This window comes from Gymnogyps californianus, chromosome 7 (assembly GCF_018139145.2).
Source record: "Gymnogyps californianus isolate 813 chromosome 7, ASM1813914v2, whole genome shotgun sequence".
Taxonomy (NCBI): Eukaryota; Metazoa; Chordata; class Aves; order Accipitriformes; family Cathartidae; genus Gymnogyps; species Gymnogyps californianus.
In genome coordinates this window covers 1,343,266-1,363,724 of record NC_059477.1, presented here as the reverse complement: position 1 = coordinate 1,363,724, position 20,459 = coordinate 1,343,266, and the positions used below count along the sequence as shown (strand labels likewise).

Below are 20,459 nucleotides of genomic sequence, written 5' to 3'. Positions count from 1 at the left end.
GTAGCAGAAGGTACCAGCCAGGACCCAGGCAGCCTCAGCCTCTTCTGTGCTGGTACCATCAACCACGCAGAGTCCTCCTCCCCCTTGAACAGCATCATGGGGGACACAGGCGTTGGCGGGGTGACACAGCATGTCCCACCGACCAGAGGAAGGGAGAAGCCAGGAAGCAAGGGAGGACGACAGACTGGCTCAGCCCTGACCGTGCCGTGCTGTGCAGAAGCCAGCAGAAACCCCCCTTTCTTCCCCCTGGAGATGAAGGACAAACTCAGGGAAGAAAGAGAACAACTCTGGATAGCTGGAGACACAGCTTTGATGAAAACGAGGGGAAAAAATAGAGGGAAAAAAGATGAAAAGGGAAAATAGAGGGAAAAAAGGCTCAGTTCAAAAGCATCCTGAGACAGATGGCCAAAAAAGTGTTGGTCTTGAGTCAAGGATGTGGCTAGGAATTGAGAGGTGGGAGGTAGGCGGCGTGGAGCGGATACGCCGGCTGGGATGCTCAAGAGAAAGAAGAGCACTACTAGCAGAGAGGCATTAAGGCAAGAACGCATTCGCAGGGGAGCGTGCACGCGGACAAGCGCTCGGAGAAGGCAACATATTGCTGGGGGCTTGGATTAATTACTTGGAAATGGTAACACAAGGCTTGCTCTTCTGGCTATCGATATGACTCTTCCCACGTGAGGTACCCCTTGGATTCTAATTTTTAACTTTTATAGACTGAGGAGAAACAAGAGATGATAAGGGATGATGGGGAGAGGCCAAGTTGGGCATAGGCCATGTAGGGAGCTGGCAGAGCCTGCTGCAGCAGCCGAAGCCTAGAAAAATCTCTTGTTTTTTTTTTTTTTTCCCTGAAGCGATGAGACAGCAGGAAAAATTTAACTGTCTGAGGCAGCCTACCTGCTGGAAGGACCACGATACTGCTGGCCTCTGTGCCTAGACGAGAGGGAACGACCCAACTGTAATGAATCAAAGAACAGGGACTGCCCGGAGGGGAGAAGGAGAAGGAGCGAGAAGAAAACACCTCGCCACCAGCAGAAGCTGTTTCCTTTCTCCCCTCTCCCAAATAATTGGAGTTACGGGCTTGATTGTATCAAGCACGCATCTACAGATCGCCAGACCTGCAGCAACAGACACCCCGCAGAACAACGGCTCCTGGCAAAACCACTTAACGGCGTTTACGCAGTAATAGGTGTGACGATGCACAAGCACGTGAATGCCAAGCGTCTCACGTCCTGCTGAACGGCATTTCGTATTCAACCGACTGAGACACTTCGCAGGAACGCTGAAGGAGGTTTTCCGGAGATCTTTTTCAATACTTGTTACATCCAAAGTTATGTCTGGGTGCTTCAAAAACAGGCTTCCCTTAAACTGTTCAAAGGGTAACAGCCCTGCCTGAATGCTGTGCAATACAACCTAATACACTGCATTTTTCTAATATTACAAATTAAACTTTACACATGAAAAGCTACTCCAGGAGTCACTTGAGGCTAAACGGTTAACGCCTTCCAAAAAAGAAAAAAAAAAAAAAAAATCAGGAAATAGCAAGGTTAAATTCTAGGTGTTAATAAAAACGTATCCACCCAACGCTGCTGCACCAGACAAGCTGAGGCACTGTAGTCTGGCATATATACGTTGCCATATATATATGCCACAGCAGGAGAAACACCTCACTTTCCAGAGTGTGCTAAAAATGGGGTTTACTCAGAAGAACCATAATTTGACCACAGAAGCTCAGTGTTGATCTGCTTAACAGTACAACCCAGGGCTAAAAGGGAGATTATCTGTTCTAGTAAGGCTTCATGAATTATACATCCAGGGGACTAAAGCCAAAACACTCATCTTTGCTACGGAAAGGTAAAAAGTTGAGTTTTCTGGCGCAGAACTTACAGAAATCTCACTTGCATGTTTCTCTTTAGAAAGGGAATTGCTGCTTCAAGACCCATCACGCTGAAAAGCTAACACTTTTAACTCAAAATACCTGGAGTCTGCTCAGAACAGCGTCCTACTTTACCTGGTTCGCTGACACGACAAAAATACCCCCCCAAACGCCGACCTCCAAACGCCACAGAGAACCATGAGCACATCACGGCTTCTCTCTCTCGTATATAAAAGACTAAAATTTGCATCTTAAAAGAGACTGAAGTCTGCAGAGAAATTGTAATTGCTGAAGATGAAACGATGTCGGGATTGCTGCATATATTTATCGTATGGCAAAACAAGCCCCCTCGCCCAGCAAAGCTCCTCCGACCATGGGGAAAAACCATTCCCGAGGTTTGAACGTTAAACACGCAAAAAGGTGGGAAACAGGAGTGCACGTTGCCTGTGTAATTTCAGGTCGGTGCTCCCGTGCGTTAATGTATAGCTTTTATTTTCAGGACTGTTTAGTATTTACTGTTTTCGGGCACATGCCTCATTCCGATCAAAGGTTGCACAGAGCTCAATTAGGAAGAAGTGATTCAGTATCTTATCCAGAATCTCATTTAACGCCTCAAACCCTGGTTCTGAAGAAAGAGTTGTTAATTTCTACGTACTGTTTTGCAGTGCGATCACTAGAGCACACTAACACTCTGCAAATATGAGCACGTCTGTGTTCACGACGACTTGACGGCAGAGCTGCTCCACGCCGTCAAACGCACAGCCGGGGCAGAGATTACGAAACCCCACTGCGTGGGGGTTTCAATATGATAGGGTTGATTTTAAGATTACATGTTTTAGGTGTGCAAGCACACCTCTGCAGCTAGCAGCTCCATTTCCCTCTCCTGCAAACGGCACGGAGAAGATGAGCGTGTCGCTGCAAGCTGCCCGCTGGCTGGATCCGCTCAGCGGGACACGGCTCTGGGGCAGAGAGGAGAAGCCAATTCCCTGCCACGGCGTCAAGCTGCCTTAGCCCTAAGGCCCCTTCTTTCCCTCTTCCACTCTTTATACGTCCTCCGATTTCTGCAACAAACAAGGCAGCATGCCACCGGAGAGCAGCCTCGCTCTTACCCTTCTCTGTACTACGTTCAGAGTCCTGTAAACGAGATACCACTTGATTATCAAAAATCGGATCAAAAAGATGCGAAAAAAGAAAGAGCGAGCAAGACTCGCACGGGAAACTTAACTACTCCCATGTCCTAGCTTGAGGGCTCAGCGTGGCAACTTCGATAATGCTCTTTTTACTCACGCATGTCTTTTTCGTCCCTATTTTTGGGGGGCGTTGTATGGGTTTTGTGTGCATGGTTTTTTTCCCCTCCTTAAAGCAAATGCAAATGTCACCAGCAGGTGACAACACGAACACCAGATGAGCAGGGTTGGGACCCTCATTTTCCATACAGAGCCTTGCGGTGAGCCAGGGGAGTCACTCTCAGCGAGCCGGCTCCCGAACGGGATGAACCGTGTGCTTCGCTACGCTCAAGCGATCCCCAATTTGCTGCCGACAGCAGTAGACCAAGGACTTCAGAGCCTATGCTGGAAGGGATCGCACCCCGGGGGAGCACACTCCCCTCCGGTCACCCCAAGGAGCCCTGTCCCTCCTTCGGACCCATCCCATCCGACCCATCCCTCTGCACTCTCCTTCCCTACCCAGCCACCCGTCCTGTCCTCGTTTGTCCAACTCCAAGTTACTGCTCCAAAGTCTCGGGCCCCAAGGCTTCACAGCCGACTTCCTTAGGTGATTATTCTTTTTCTTTTTAATCAGGAGCAAAACAACATATTTTTCCTTAGCCGCCTTCTTGGAAACAGCAAGACTTGTTTTGGTTGCAATCTTTTCAAAAATTTCATCTGATGTAGACACCTAACAGGGAAAGTTTAAGGCCAAAAATCTTAAAAGTTTGGAAAAATCACAAGCAATTGAAAACAGCCTCGTATTATTTACAGGAAATCCAACACAACGTTAACAGACAGTGCTGTCACTTCTGCTAATAATTAAAAGGCAGCAATCTATTACATTATTTTTAGTCGTGCCCTAACTCTCCTACACACGAGGGTCTTAAAATATCCGCGCATCTGGGAAAAGTCTTTTTCCATGTCAGCACTTGGATGCTATCCCACGGGATAAATTTGCCACATGCATAGAGCGCTAGCACCAAAACCATTTTAACTCATTACTTCTATAAATCAAACACAGGGAAATTGCCCCTGTGCAATCAGTTTAATTACACTCCCCCCCCCCCCCCCCGCCACCCCCCTGCCTGCCTCCGCTATGGATGCGATAGATCACAGCTCTAACAAGGCTGAAATTCAGAGCGCTGCGGGAGGACTTGCTCGGCTCCGGTCGCACACGCTTTCCAGCTCCCGGGAGGTCCAAGCGAAAGTCTGAATGAGTTCAGCGGGTACGTCAAGGCGAAATCTTTGGACGCTTACAAGCACTGGCAAAGGAAAAGCCTTAAAAAAAAAAAATCTCAAACAAACAAACCGCCGAGCTGACATTTATTTCCGAACAAAGAAACCCTACCTAGCGCCCCGCGTCCGACAATCCTGGTCACGAAGTGTGTTTGGAGAGGGGGGGGGTAAGGGAAATTTCTATGGTAGGAGCAGCTCCTCACCACCCCGGTGTGCGGGGCTGAATGAGGTCCAGGGCTGGCACAGGCGGTGCGCGGTGGCAGCTCTCCAGAAGTACATGATTGACGTCAGTAACTTGTGTAATCATCCTGCCTTAGCTCGAGTCTATAAACAAAGTTTTGGAGGGGTTGTGTGGTTTTGTTTTGGGTTTTTTTTTTTAATTTTTTTTTTATTTTTTTTTAAATCCAGCTCTCGGTAGTTGTATTTTCTCATAGGAGTGGAACAGGGAAAATATTTGGAGAAACTTCCACCATAAATTAAACTGCAGCAACCTGAAAAGTCTGCCTGCCATCGAACTTGTCCTCTCGAGCCTGAAACCTACTACTGGATTTGCCTGTTTCTTAAAGAAAGCCACCACTGGAACTCCTTGAGAAACCTCTTTAGAAAGCCTCAAAACAGTACAAATCAGAGTCAGAAAAATATCACACTGATGATGATCGATTTCCCCCTTCCCCAACAGCCTTTTGATATTGCAAGTCTAGCAACAAACTGTGCTTTCTGAAATCCTGGGAGAAAACCTCAGCTGAGGTAAAACATCACAGCTCCATCCATACCACTCGCGCATGAAAGGTGAGTTTTACCTTCCCATAGGCTAAAACATCAGGAGAGATTTTGTCTTTTTTAATGCATACTCAAGGCAATCACCTCAAAACAGCTTCGTTTCAGCTTCCGTTGTAATATTGGGATGCCCCGACAGATGATTTTGGCTACGCAGCAATTGCAAAATCCGTGCACTGAGGAACGGCGCTCTGCAACGTTCACCTGCTGTTCTCCCAGTGATTTACAGAAAGCGAGATAATAAACATAGGGCTTGCGTTCCTCAAAGCAATTTTGGAATCACACCTAATTGATCTTCAAAACAACCTCCGCAGGATGCACAGCACTACTGTCCTCGTTTTCAGAAGAAATGCACAGGACACTGTAGTGCTTTACACAGGGCCGTAGTTAAGAGAATCTGGACTGGAGATGGGAACAGCTTTTCTCTTTCCAAAGGTAATTCCAGTGAAAAATGCTTCGGTAAATCTGAATATCTTCACTTGCAATTATTTTCTGGTGTTGTCATGTCTGAAATCCCTCACTTTTTATTTTTTTTTCCTCAAATCCATGTTACCGCTCCTTCTCCCTTTCAAACTGAATATATACACGGTAGGTATTTGCCCCATATTCCTTGACAGCATTTTATGTTTTCTGCTACAAAACTGCCAAAAGATCCTGATGTGGACGAACGGCAGCAATGACAACTTTATTACCGGAAAGCCAGAAGTTTGAACTCTACTGCCTGTTTGAACTCTACTGCCTACTCTACTCTGTTTGCAACAGAGGTATTGATCCTCGCCTCGGTGATGGATGTCCACATCCTTGTTGATGTATTTCTCAAAATCGTGAAAAAGAGGTTCAAGGATGAAGGCCAGTTGGTTATGGAGGTCGAGACCACATACATTACCCCCCACGAAACTCCGAAATAGCGTCGCCTAAAGTTGGTATTGACGCTGTACGAGGAAGGAAGACTTTAAAAGCGTCGTGCCTACCTTGTTGATGTGCAGTTGCTGTTGCTGGAATTGCTGTTTGTGTTTCTCCAAGAACTGCTGGTGCTGCTGCTGGATCACTAACTGCTGGAGGGCCTGGGCGTTCTGGGGAAGGGGAGCAGACTGCGTGCGCCCCAGCGGGCGATGCTGCCGGAGTTTGTGTATTGAAGGGGAGACCCGTTCTCCACCAACCAGAGACTGTGCATGGAGGGGCAGTCCTGAAAGATACCAGTCTGAAGATAATATGGAGGAAAAAACAGCAGAGAAGAAAAAAAAAAGGAAGAAGAAAGGAAGGGAGAAAACGGCTGTTGAGTAACGCTGATGGTGACAATGATATATAACGTTAAAACCAGCCACCTCGCCATTTACAGCTGAAGCATCCTTAAAAGAGAACAGATAACAATTAATTACCATTGGACGGAGTAACACTTTGCTTTCTTTTGAATTCTTTGTCTGCTTGTTTACTCAGAGACCCTAGGGAAACGTTTCATTTCTTACAATCAGCAATACCTTACGGACCCTTCCATCGCTCGGTGGGTGACACGAATCAAAATCACAGTGGTAGTTTGGAGAAGTTTAAGTCTTACAGCTTGCCTTGCTATAGGGAGTAATCCCAGGTTCATTTCTAAGAAAGCACCAAGCCAAGCTGCCACCCCGCAGCATCCAGCAATCACACCTTACGGGGGGGGCTCACTGGATATGCTGAAGGCTGACGGACGACGATGAAACTGCTTCTTCCTCCAGACCACGTAGAGCATGGCTGCCTTTGGCTGCGCTACACCCCACCCCGTAGAAATGACCAGGGATGACAACTTCCATGTGATAAACCCCTGACCAGGTTTGCGTTGGAAAAAGGTACTGCCTTGAAGCATTTTGGGAATATGGGAGCCGTCGGGCTTCATCATTTCCGTAGAAAGAAGGTAAGTTAGAGGCCAAGACGACAAATAGCTAGAATTGTTTCCACCACTGTCCTGTGTATACATGCTAGTAACTCAATGAAAACTTAAGGTTATTCTGGGATAACTTGCGTTACTCACATGCCCGTGGCAATTTGGGTGTCTCTGATGACTACAATGTGAAATACCTATCTGAGCTCCGGTAAGGGCATGTCTTTAGGAAGAGTCTTGTCTTTTTAGGTGTTCTTAGGGTCAGTCAGTTCTTGCTCTGCTCTCCGAAAACATACCTTCACATACTTCTTAGAAAGCTAGGACGTGAAGGCACTCCCAACACAAAGCCCAACCCAAGGGTGGAGGAGCTGAGGATAAGCATTTATTTTTGCTCGTTACACCTCGGGATAGAAAGGCATCACTGGTGTGAACTGCTGTCTCCCTAATGTGGATAAGGCTGCACACACACTTCTAGGAAAGAAGCACTCTTTTGCTTTACCTCATTGTATAAAACAAAGTAAAGACTGTGCAAGTGCTTCGTAACGTTCAGAAACCCTGCCCAGTTCAAGGGCCAGCGAAGTTGTACCTTCTCTCTTTCTTCAGCCTTTGGTTTAGAAGAGAGAGAAGCTGCCCAGAAGTCTGCAGCCAGCTGAACAAAACGGTTTAGAAACACCTTGACGTTTCCGTCCCAGGACATTACCTCCTTTTCCCACTGATTGACAGAACTGCCCTACGTGGAAGAATCTGACTCATTTAAAAGCCTCTCTTCTCGGGGAAAGATTTTCTGAGTTTCTCCCACCCTTTGTTTTTCTGAAAAGAATCACATAAAAGGATAACTTATTTTATAAATGCATGTCTCTATAAATGTGTGTGTATATACACACACACACACACGTGTCTGTGTGTGTATGAATACATGAACAATTTGGAAAGATGTGGTCCGTTTCCCTTATAGCACAGTTCCTCTTACTAAAAGTTCAAATGAGACAGCAGAGGAAGGGATCCTATACAGTTTGCATAGGATACCTTGGAAGACTACCTTCCTCCAAGTGAATGACCAAGGTCGCCCTGTGAAAGCTTTCCAGGGAGACACCTTGTTCCTACTCAGGACATCCGTGTCAATGTGAAGGATATTATCCAGAGTAACCTGTCACAAGAGGAACAGGAGACCTAAGGAATTCTGCTCTAGTTTCCCCAAACCCCCATGTCTACCTTCCTGCCCAGAAAGAGCATGCCATCACGCTGGATCATTCTGCGGCCGTCAGGAGCCTGTCTCCAGAGCTGAAGGCTATCAGCAGAATACTAATAAACTCCACTTTGCTTCCAAGGAAGTTCGAAGTACTAACTGTAGTTTGGCAGCCAGTCCACGTAGGGCTTTTGAGACCATGTGTTAGCTTGCTCTCTTTCAGTTGCTGCATCTGGAACGTGTGTTTCTTCTTGTTGCTCTGTTGTATTGTGAATATTTCTCCTAAGTGTGGGTTTATAACACGTACTCACTCTGAAAACACCGCACGTAGCAGGTGGACTAGAAGGAATACACTTGGAAGCAAACGCAGCACACGGGAAACTGAGGGAAGCTTTGAGAGAGGTCGAATAGGAAACAGAACAGCGCTTCTTCCGACGTGTGCTTTAAAGCAAACGCCAGCGCGAACAGAGAAGAAAGTTTTGGTGATAGGGTAAGGGGGGGAAGTCGTCTCCAACGGCTCTTCATCGCCAGACCTTGGGCAAAGGGCAACTGGTGAAGAGCCATGTCATGACTCCGGGTAACCTCGTCATGCCACAGCAACCGCGGCAGGAGGAGGCAACAGAAAGTGACGTAAAGTTTCAAGGAATCTGCACACACCGCTCTCACGGCTCTGAGAGTGCAGGCTAAATACCACGCTTCAGCTTCCCCATACGTACATGCTTATAAGCTTATCACAACCCCACGTATATTCCTGGGATTTGAATGTAAAACCAGACACGAGCCAAACCAGAGAGCCGTGCTGTAATGCTTCAGTGATTGACGTCTCTCAAGAATTCCCATTAGAAATGGAATGAAAAATAAAAATCAACACGTCTATAACTTACGCAGAACATCCTTTGTCCCAACATTACACGCTGTAAAACAGAAATGCATCCTACTGGGGATTATTGCTTTGAATCAACTCTATTTATAGAAATATGCCTTCCCACAGGTACTTAATCCTGAAAATATGACACAGGGAGTGATTCAAAGCAATTAGCATACTGAAAATGTAACGTATACAAACAAATACAATCTGTCTCAACGCAGTTGATTTTGCCATGGTTTTGCCATTTATAATAATGACGAAAAGCAAGTATTTTAACCTGTGTTTTTGTAAATGCGTGCCTTTCCTATACGGAATAGGAACCATCCGTGATAAACAGGAAAGGTAATCATCAGACACAACGTTCCAAATTTTTACCTACAAACTTACGCTTCACTTAACGAAAGTAAACACTATTCATTTTCATTTCACCCAAATGACAAGGCGGCTTCCTCCTACCTCTGGATGAGGTGGGCAACCTCTGATTTTGCAAACGTCGCCGCCATCCAACGTATCAACGAACGCATCCTAAAGGTTGTACGTTAAACCTCCAGAACGTACAGATGATGCATTCTCTCTTTTGTACAAGGGAGAGACTTTACCAAAAAACCACCACATGTCACTTGCTCGCTTTCCCCAGCTGGGATTGAGTTTTGCAGGTTATCTACGGAGCGCTCACCTGTAACTAAGGGAGTTTGTGCAGTTGGCTGTTCCAGTAAGACCATGTGTTGCAGGAGAGGGTTATGTGCAGTTCCCCCATCTCTTTCCAACGTCGTAGTGCTCAAGTAGGGAGTGAGGTGAGTGCCAGGAAATAAAGAGATCCGCTGCTGTAAGGTTGGGATAGTAAGTCTCTCCGCATCCTGCTGCGCCGATCCTCCCTGCAAACGCACAGTTGATGGCACAGCGGGTTAAGGGATAAATCGGTGCGAGCAACGTTTCAAAGGCTGCGTCCCCCCCCACCCACTTACGCTGGAAGGGCCGGTTGCAGGCAGTCCTAGCGTGATGTTGGGCAAAGAAGGAGATGTGTAGAGTGGAAGCTGTGTTACCGAGCCTTCACGATTCACAAGTCTGTGAGCCAGGCTGGTCTGGAAATAAAAAAAAAAAAATCAAAGAACATCGGCCTGGTGAGAGAGCATCCACAGATCGGCTCAAGGACGGAGTACGCTTGCTGTGAGAACGCAGCAGAAACGTACAGAGTGTGTAACTTCACCGCTGACATTGGTAATACCGAACGGGGGAGCTAAGCTGTGCTTCAGATCCAGCCTAAACAAGCACAGACTAGGTGCGCGCCCTGAACGCCGCTGCCGTGGCCACGCAGGGGGGACGAGACGGGGATAACCAACGCAGGGACGATCTCGCTCTGCAACTGCTGCCAACCTCGCTGCCCTACAGAGAGACCTTTTACAGATTATTTGATCTTTCTTGGAGAGTAAAGATCACCCCGGCATCCTGACTCTGCTTCTGCTCACTCTTCACGCAGTGCCGCTGCAAAAAGCTTTTGCAAAGAAGATTTAACAGCTTACTTCTTCACAAGTATTCGCCCTTTTAAAGCTAAAACAGATTACCTTAAAAAAAAAAAAAAAAAAGGCATTACAGTGGCTGTTGTTCTCTTCAGCAAATCACAGACAATTTATGCTATTTACTAGTGTGCTTTAGCTTAAATCAGACTTCAAAATTTCATCAAAAAGCCTTAAGGTGGCATTTATGTAGCTATTTCCTGATTTTCAGGGTGAAATGCAAGATTTACTGAATTATCTTACGGCCATTTAAAGCAGGAACACTTAAGTAAAAATACCTTTAATTTCAAAACAAGATTGATTTGAAATACGCGCTACAAAATCCATTATAAAAATTACAATAAACTGCCCAATTTTCCTGTTAGGAAACAAGTGTTCTGATCACCCTGAATTCTCTGCAGGTGATTTTCCAACTTAAATAAAATAGAGTTTAGATTTCAAAAAGACTTGCTATAGAATTTCTACGGTTTAACTCAGGCGCTATTGTGAAAAAAGGGATTATCATTAACTTAATATTATACTATGGAACAATCTATACCGATGTAACGGAGATCTGAAGAATGGCTTTATACATGTTAGACTTAAATTCATAGTCTTGCAAGTCAATGAGACTTTGCAGGTTATTTCCTTGGTTGCAGGGCTAGGCCAGCTCTGGATGATAAAAACCTATTTTTCTCCCTCAAAGACTCGAAGGTGAGACTTAAAAAAAACTTGCAGCCACCCTTTTAGGGGAAAAAAAGAAAAAAAAAAAAAGGGGCACTTAAGAACTACCATTGAAAACCAAACATTTTCTATAGAACGATCAATCTTCGAAAGCAATCCTGCCTCCTTGATTTACGGAAATTTAACCGGACCAGCTGACAGCTTTAACAGGACACCCCACCGCCGCACCCGAGGTTCGTGCCGCCTGCGCAAGAAGGACGGGAGGAGCAAAGCCTTCCCAGGGCTGCGTGTTCTCACCGTTATCAGACACTGGGCTGCCTTTCAAAGGCGCTCTTCGATGTGCCGCTAACTCGCCGGTCGCTCTCCCCGCGTCCAACCGCGTCGAAATGCCAAGCGTTCAACAAAGTCACCTAGTTTTCACGCGACCCTGTGCAAAATTTCATCTGCGAAGCGCATATTTTTTTTTTTTTCTTATTTCCTTTCGCCTTCTCGTGCTTTCGTTAATGTCATTCAAGCTTACTGAAAACATACTACAGATCAGTCCTCCCGTAAAAAGAGTAAATCTGTTTTTAAGCCTTCAGTTGACAATTTGCTGCCCCAAAGAAGGAAATTTGCAGGGAGCATTTTGCTGCTGAGCGGTACCTGGTAAGGACAGGTGATTGTGCATACGCACACACTTCTTCTTCCAAGTAATTTTGAGCACTACCGGCAATTTTGCTTTAATTTAAATTACATAATGTTAGCATGCCACATGGAGAATAAGATAGTTATTTTCAGCAGAGTACTGAAATATTTTACTGATACCATAAATGAAACAAAACTACATCCATTTTCTCTTTGAACAATCAATACTCTGTAGTTGTGCCTCAAACTATCTCCTGGGGATTTGTTTTAAAAACAGCGGAGAGAAAAACGCAGCAGCTTGACGCTATCAGCATATGGTATTTAGCAGCATTATCATCACTTTAAACATACAGATCCCACCTACGGGTTGTACACAACATTTTTTGAATTGCACAGAAGAGAACAATTTCAGCACGTACAATTTTCGTCTGCAGTCAAGTACTTTTTATAGTCTTGTATCAACTGCAATGGCAATGAATATCCTGTACCTTTCCAGAGATGGAAAAACCTTTAGATTTAAACCCAGTATTTAAAAATAGATATCGTCTATTTTAAAAGGAGGCAGAGAGCTGTAGTCCTTCCACACTGAAGGCAAGCATTGAAACTTCAAGAATGAACTCAGATACCATCTTCCAACATATCCGAAATGGTTCAAAAGGTGACGCAGCAAACTAAGAAGCAGAGAGACATAGTTCTCATTTAAAATAAAACACGAAGGTAAGCATGAAACACTTCAAGTTGGCAACATTATTTTTTCAGAAATATTTAAATATTTCTAAATATTTAAAAGTGGGAACATGAGAAAGCCTGGTCAACTGGTATTAAAGAAATCTCCAACACTTGGGCTACCAGTTAACTCTACTTCTACTGAAGAAGAAGATTTTAAAGAAACCGAAACCCTACCTTGCCTAGTTATTTTTTCCCCATTGAACCTACACAGACAGATCGATCAGCTACTATCACACAACGTGAAATGCTGGAACCAAGTGCAGAGTTATTTTTCCCCCAAAAACAAATGCAAAGGACTAGGACATTTAGCTAAGCCATCCGAGTACGCCTGAAATGCTGGGAGGAGAACAGTTTGTGCAACAGGTTATCGATGTTCTGTTTGCCATCACACAGTGATTTATGTTTCATTCTGTTCTGTGATGGCAACAATCCAATATACTTAACACAGTCCTGGGCAGTTTTAAAATTGGAACTGCACAATCATCTGTATGTTATATTTTTCCTATTTTCCAAAAATTATAAAAAGGTGAAAAAAAAACCTCTAGACATTATTTGCAGGGAAATGAAAACTAGGTTTTCTTCCTCCTTTATGCATAGGTTGTTTGGAGATGGTGCGTCAAGTGCCGCTCTTGTTAAAATTCTAGATGAACACGCTTCTTTTCTCGCATGCAGCGGCATCGCCGTGAATTACCCGCTGCGGTACAGTTGCAAAAGAGGCAAAGACGACTCCCAGGGAAAGGCTTTGGCAGTACAGGGATTTTTTTCCAAATTGCCTGCACCGCTCATGCCTCAGCCTCAAGTTACAAAATTGCTGCATTACAAGCAGTTGATGAAAAGAGTTTTTCTTATAGTCTGTGTCCATTTTATTAGGTATTGGTGGTCTAGTCACAGACGATAAGCTCAAATTATTTAGTTGAAAAATAAAATGGTTAAGGAGAATATTACAACTTCCCATTCACCTGCGTGAGCTAACATTGAGTTGCGGGAAGCTGCCTGCTCTGTTTATATCACAAGAAATCGTCGAATCTGCTAGTTTTTCCATCAGCAGTAATTGGGGATTTGCAGTTTGCTAAGTATAGACAAGATTGACAGCTCCTGGATCAGCAAAACTGGTAACTCGGCGCTAGTCTTCCTGAGGATAACACAAACGTACCTAAGATGTGCCCTCAGCTCAGCCGGTCTTCAGTTCTGCAAACCCGATAAATAACCCTGTACGTAAGATAGCTTCTTCCAGGTCTGCTCCAAACTACTAAATGGTCGGCAGGCATCTCAAAAGCCACGTCTACTTTAGAGCTGCTTCGGCTCCCAGTGTCAAGTGAAGACTCCACCTTACACCGTCTTAATCTTTACAATAATTGTCTAAATCTTGTAAGGTCTACAACAGACTAGAGTGGATGTAGATATGCGTCGGATAATTTGGCAGCGGAGAGGGTGGAGTAGAAGGCATATTGCCTACATTAAATGCTGTTACACTACATCAGAAATAAAGTGAAAATCTGTACAAAACTAGAAAGCAATAAGGGCTTACATTTATACTCTAAGAAGTCCTTCCCACCTCTAAACGACTATTTGGGAAGAACAAGCCCAAGCCAGTTTTTACAGTCCTGACGTTCAGACAGACGTTATATTCATGGCGAGCACCGCTAACGGTAAGCTCGATAAAAAGAAACGCACCAGCGACACGACACAACCACACTGGTTTTCTACGTGTAAGGCTTACGGCGGGAGCCAGTTAACGTGGCCCACGCCCCAATATCTGCCTTTAGAAACCGGTGGCTTTCCGTAACCCTGAACACAGGAGCTGCCGTGTTGAATTAAACTCCGGTTTACCCAGCCCAACACCCTGCCCTTGACATCCGTTAGCAGATGCCTCAAGTGATGGTGAAAGCTTATGGGATTATAAACTAGCACATGGCATCAGGCGCCAAGCTTTCAAATCCCGAAGCGGGGAGGAAAAGGTTAAATCCGTTCCCTTTAATCCAGTTCCGGTTTGGCCATATTTAGGCTAACCTACTGCACACGATAAATTCACCCTATACATAATATACGAGAACAGATTCCCCAAGTTTTAAACTACTTGCGTTTGACCAGGAAACGCTCTTCGTGCTTTACTTTGCTAAATCACTTTATTTTTACTCTCTCCTCACAACAAAACCACTACAAGTTACCACAAGCAGCTTGTGAGCTGGCTCAAACTAGATTTAATAAACAGATAATGCATCCTGTCAGCCCAGATTGAGAGGTAATTCCCAAAGTCTGCTCCAAGCCACGATCTGGGTGTTTTTTTTCCCCCTAGCGTGGTGCGCGCCGCTTTGTACGCTCAAATTCCTAAAACTCTGCAAAAACTGATCAGAAACCCAAGCGTTAAAAATCAGAGTGAGGAAGGGCTCCGTACCTCTGCTTGAATACTCGTGACTGATCCTGCAATTCCGTTCTCGGCGCTTATGTTATTGGAGCTGTTGTTTGGAGAGCTGGGACCAGATCCAGGAGCACTGTTGCATGCAGAATCTAAAAACACATCCAAAACCAACTTTTAGCATTACAAACAATCTCCGTGATGGTATTTAGACAGATAACAACCCCTCGAGTTTTGTTTTGGAGGAAAGCAACCCTCCTCCTCCCCATCTCCCCCCTGAATCTTCCCAGGGCTCTTAAAATACTGACAAACACTTTCAAACGGTCTGTCCGAGTACCTACTTACCATATTTATGTCCTCTCCTCATGGGGATTGCTCTTATAGTGTATTAATAACTTTAGATACGATTGGAAGATAATAAAAGACATGGAAGGCTTGAAGAGGCCAAACTGGAGGATGTCAGATCGTCCTGCTTTGTTTTTCTAGAAGTGCTTCTCTCACCCTCTTTAGCCTGTAACCCTAAGGACACCCGCTCGCCACGTATTGCATCAGCCATCACACTGGAACAACCAGGGAACCATCTCAGAGTTGACATCTTCCCATGCAGGCTTCTGGTGCATCTGGATTTACTGGAAATACGCCGCCAGCACCGAGCCCTCACGTTGATCGCGCAACGAGGGCTGACCTCTGTTTTTATAAAGAAGCACCGAGATTTGGCGGCGCAGGCGAGCGGGCACGTGGAACGTCCCCGTCACCCGCAAGTGCCCACACCGTGCCGGGTCCTCGGAGAAAGACGACCCGCCTTGGGCTGCCCTTCACCCAGCGCAACAGCTCCCACAGCACTGAGCTCCCCAAAACTGCCTGGGGATTGACTCCCAAGGATGATATTCTGCCAGGATGGCAAATTCGATCATGTGAAGAGATTTTTTTTTTTTTGGTAAGTCTTCTTCACTCAGGGAGTAAAACACTTTCTCGTTGGAAAGACCCGTGACAGAGTTAATCTCCCCAAATAATTGTGTTATCAACTGAACGCTCAGAAAATCCCCTCAGTTTTGTATATTTTATCAACGCGTTCCCTGTGAACTCACTAACCAGAACCACGGAGATGACCAGCCTGAAATCAAAGCCTCCCCGTTAATGATACAGAAACAATAACAAACACAAACAGCGCATAAAATTGCAACAGCCAGAACACTTCCCTCAGAAGGTCTCTCACCTGGCGTATGGCACAGCTTCCAGTGTTTCTCTTTTTATTTTGGAAGGTAAATAACATTAAAGCTTTTTTCCTGAACTTTCCTCCTCCCCAAGCACAGGATTTGCCCAACGCCAGAAGAATCTCCCAGCGGCTGCAATGGTTCAGGCTGCACCAGTCTCATAATTGCTCTAGGATGCCCCAGTAGAAATAAAAGCCAATTGTTACAGTTTGGGGGATTTTAAAAAATGATTTCTTTTGCGGCACTATTTTGTACATACTATTTTGCTATTTTGATCCTTGCAAGTACCTCCTGCAAAGTAGCAAAGAGTGTTTTGTTTTGTTTTTTTTAAAAAAAAAAAAGAAGCCTTGCTGCTTTTTGTTGGCTGTGCATTTGGGGAGGCATCTCGCTATCAAGAAAACTCAGCACTGAGTAACACCCAGCTGAGCACCTAACATTGAACTTCTCCATGGAAAGCAACTTCGGAGAGTCTAGGTGTTTTGAAAAAAACATTCTGATTGCGTGGAAAAGACGTGCTTTTTCTGGGACCATGTCATTAACCACGACATATCAGATCTCGTGCACGCTACCTAGACACAGGAAAAGTACCTGGCACATTCAAACTGTGACTCTATGAAGATGTATTCTTCAAGGAGTAAATGTAACTTCTATTCCCTGAAGCGGGACTTCTTTTAGAAGTTATTTTCCATTCAAAAGTCCCCTCTCACTGTAACGACTCAGATAGTTTTCTAGCCAGGCTCCAGGCTGGCTTCTTGAACCAGGTCCGTGCTCGGTGAGAAGCGGGAGCTTCCACTGCTATTTCTGAAGGGATTACTGGGATCAAACGGGCAGCCAGTAGAGCCTGATTTATCCTCAAAGTCATGTGACACATAGCAATATATGAGGGAGGTAAATTCGATTTTCAGATCCGCTATAAATTATGAAATCATCTATTCCCTCTGCAAACACAGAGGTTCTGACACAGAGCGGTGCATAGCTACCCCGGGGTCTCCCAAAACCCCCGGGCTCTCTAAAGAGAGCTCACTTTGAGTTTGTTCGAATGATGACAGTGTGCCTTAAAGTGTGACAAGTCTGGAAAAGCCGTCCCACAGCGGTACTTACACAGAGGCATCCCTAGATGGTGCTAAGAATTAACTTTATGGTAATCTAGACAAACTACTTTACTCTGATCCCTCTTTACAAACTTTACTCCCAGAAGAATATTATTTTTGAACAAGCAACTGTCAAATAAGTAGTCAAAAATATCAGCTATGTATAAAAAAAAAAAAAATGCCTTACATGTTTCAAAACTTTGGCGTAATTAGTTAACAAGGAACTATGGCAGCCTGCCCAAACGCTAAAACAAACCGGGGTTGTAAAGCATTTACTGCTGGAGGACGACAGCCGTGAATTATGGCCTCCCCATGGATATTAATAGGATCACCTTTGAGAAATTTTATTTCTCAACAACCTGTTGCTGAAGATCATAGAAATGCTTGGGGGAAAAAAAAAAACCCAGAGCACTCTGGTGGCATATTTACATCTGTCTATGCACGTCTTAAACTACCAAAAAAGCTCACTGAGTTGATAATGCTGTCTCAATAGATGGGTGCCCTAACGGAACAACGCTGCTGATGCCCGCCTGCATCACCCACTGCTGAACTCTGCCAACTTCATCCAGGTTTCGCCAACATTGAGAGGCACACGAGAGATCCAGGCTGCACAATTAACTGGATGCAGGAATTAATTTTGGGAAGGGACATCTCCTTGAGTATGTGGCCGCCGGCGCAGATTTGTTGCTTACCCGACGTACCTGTGACATCCAGCGGGCGCTTCTTCAGAGCAGTAACCACCGGACCATCTTTTCTGCGCAAGAGGGGGCTGCTCCGTCTTTCAGCCACTTTTTGCTTTAGTCTGGATCGTAACTTCAGATTGGGTTCAGACGCTGAACAGAAAAAGAGAAAAGCAAACAGTGTTTTGCTTCATATTATTTCAGTAGGTTTTTTTGCTCAACACAAAGGCTGGGCCGCAGTTCAGCGTTTGCAGAAGCCTGAACGAAATTAGGCATTTGATTGCATGTATTTGGAACAAAGACTTCTTAATATAATGAACAGGTCCCAGCCTATACGATATCTGAATTCACTGGCAATGAAAGTCAACAGCATTTTAAATGAAAAATAACAACCATCCTGCAATGTCTTCTCTCAAATGAAGACACAGACTTACAATCTGCTGTGAACTCATTTGGACTACTGCAGAGAGCATCATTCACATTCCCTAGTTTCCCACCTCTGCCCAACTTGCTTCCAAGCCAGCGGTAAACCTAACTTACGGGATCAAAAAAAAAAAAATATCAATACAGGAATTGGGGAGACAACTGAGATGTTGCTGTCTGGTCAGCGCGGAGCATCACCGTGGAGCTGAGACGCTATCTGCGATGTGTTGCTGAAACGGGCAGCTCCACACCCTTGGAGTCATCCGACCCCAGGGTGAGCTGGCTTGGGGAGGGACGTCAGAGGAGGGGGAAAGAAAATATGAAAATCAAACCCCACAACCAAAACAGGTGAATGTTTTCCTGCTGGTTCACCTCCCTGAAGCAACTCACCTTGGAGTCAGATGAGCCTGCGTCAACTGGAGCCAGTGTCAACTCAAGCAAAAGGGCATGAGAGTGTGGCGAAGGCCAAAGCCAACGCCAGGGAGGAGAAGGGTTGTTTATTTGGGGAGCAACTTGGTTACATCATCACAGCCACGAAGTTAAACCGTATCTAAAAACACATCAAATACTTTGAAAATTCAGGGCTGCCAAGGGTAGGCGTGCATGTATTTCCCGAGACCACAGTCTGACTTGCTTTGTGTACATCGTACTTTTGAGAGACTCTCTTAAAAAACTTCTGCTGTACCCAAATCCTGAGATTTTATTTCTCCAAAAGTCTAAGCAGAGCTCCTGGGAACCCCTAACGCCTCTGGGTTAATGACAGCTGGAAACACCAAACACGTTTGCACGGCACAGCTTATCAAGTTTTTATAAAGGTAATGAAGCCTTAAGTCAAGATTCCTCCTGCAAGATGATTTTCTCTGTAAACTTTCTGATCTCTTGAGTATACATGAAATATCTGCTTTGGCTCTTGAAGGCTCCTGACAGTTACGAGATTTGTGAACTGCCCCAATCTTTTCCCTTCCTCAACCTCTTAACAACTCCGCGGCTTAATCCCTTTGAACCGGCAAATCCTGTGCTCTCACCATTAACTACCGATACACTCGGCTCCCTACACTCCAGGGCCAATAATCTACGTTTCTTTAGAAGAATTAAAATAGGTTTTACAGACTGATTTGAATTAACGAAGTCTGGCTACAGATATATTTCCCTACAGTTAGCTTTGACCACTGGGTCACGTAAAAGATCAAGCCTGACAATGTTAATTGCAGGGCTTAAAAAGCAGAAGGTTGATGAATTCAAGATCAAATGCTTGAAGTTAAGGCCATCAAAACAGTTCTTTGATGAAAATTTTGGGAGGAAAAGGAAAAAAAAAAAAAAAAAAAAGAGCTTTTCATGAATGTTTTGGACAGAAAAATGCCAGCAAGAGATAAAGGGAGCACTAAAAAAAAAGTGTCAGACTCCTCAAGATGATGCTTAAAATGCAGCATGAAGTGCATTAGCAAAGGGGGAATCATCTTATAGGGCATTTGCATATAAAAATGGCAGGGGACCGAATGCAAATCTGTCATTTGCTCGGAGGGCAATATTAGAAGAGTGGACTAGTTAAAATACAAGCGTATGCTCTAACTAGCTACTTTATAAAGTTCTCTTCAAAACAGAAGTTGACTTACTATTTTAAAAGTAGCCTTTGGGTACGGGAACATTCGGTACCTCATCCCACATCCTTTAATTCACAGCTTTAATTTGTTCCAAATATTGAGTATTAGTAACTGCCTAGATGCTCCGGTCAAGACTTTAAAGAACAAATGGGAACGTGTCACAGCTAGATGCCGATACATCCATTTTAGATACGTTTGCCCTGCCAACCAGCAAATGAAATATAAGCCTATGCCACAGCTGTTGAAAGGATCTGTCTTCTGACAAAGAAAACCATGACAATAAAAACTGTACTTCAGTGCAAATTTTATTCATACGCAATTTATACCCTGCATGGTGTTCATCTGAAGTGTGTTTTCTGTTGGGAACAGGCAAGTAATTGTGCGGCTTTCGAGTACAGAGAATGAATTGCTTAGAAACACCTTAAAAATAGGCAGGGAAACAAAAGATCTGGGGTCACAGATTACCCAACACGACCAGATACGTCCCATACGTAAAGCCACAATAAAAACATCCTTCCATGTAACAGGAAGGGAATGAAGATAGAAAATTACAGCCTTAAA

General features: G+C 44.7%; 1 protein-coding gene across 2 annotated transcripts in view; it reads right to left on the bottom strand.

Annotated features, from left to right (window-relative positions):
- Window positions 1–20,459, bottom strand: part of HDAC4 (histone deacetylase 4) — a 262,138-nt gene that overhangs the window by 64,217 nt on the left and 177,462 nt on the right. The window contains exons 8-12 of one of the 2 annotated variants that reach the window (XM_050899544.1): window positions 17,896–18,027; window positions 14,929–15,041; window positions 9,969–10,085; window positions 9,680–9,878; window positions 6,066–6,295 (exon numbers count right to left, since the gene is read on the bottom strand). In XM_050899544.1, the coding sequence (XP_050755501.1) occupies window positions 6,066–6,295; window positions 9,680–9,878; window positions 9,969–10,085; window positions 14,929–15,041; window positions 17,896–18,027 (791 nt within the window). The remainder of the gene's footprint in view (window positions 1–6,065; window positions 6,296–9,679; window positions 9,879–9,968; window positions 10,086–14,928; window positions 15,042–17,895; window positions 18,028–20,459) is intronic. The other variant, XM_050899545.1, reaches the window with a different exon arrangement.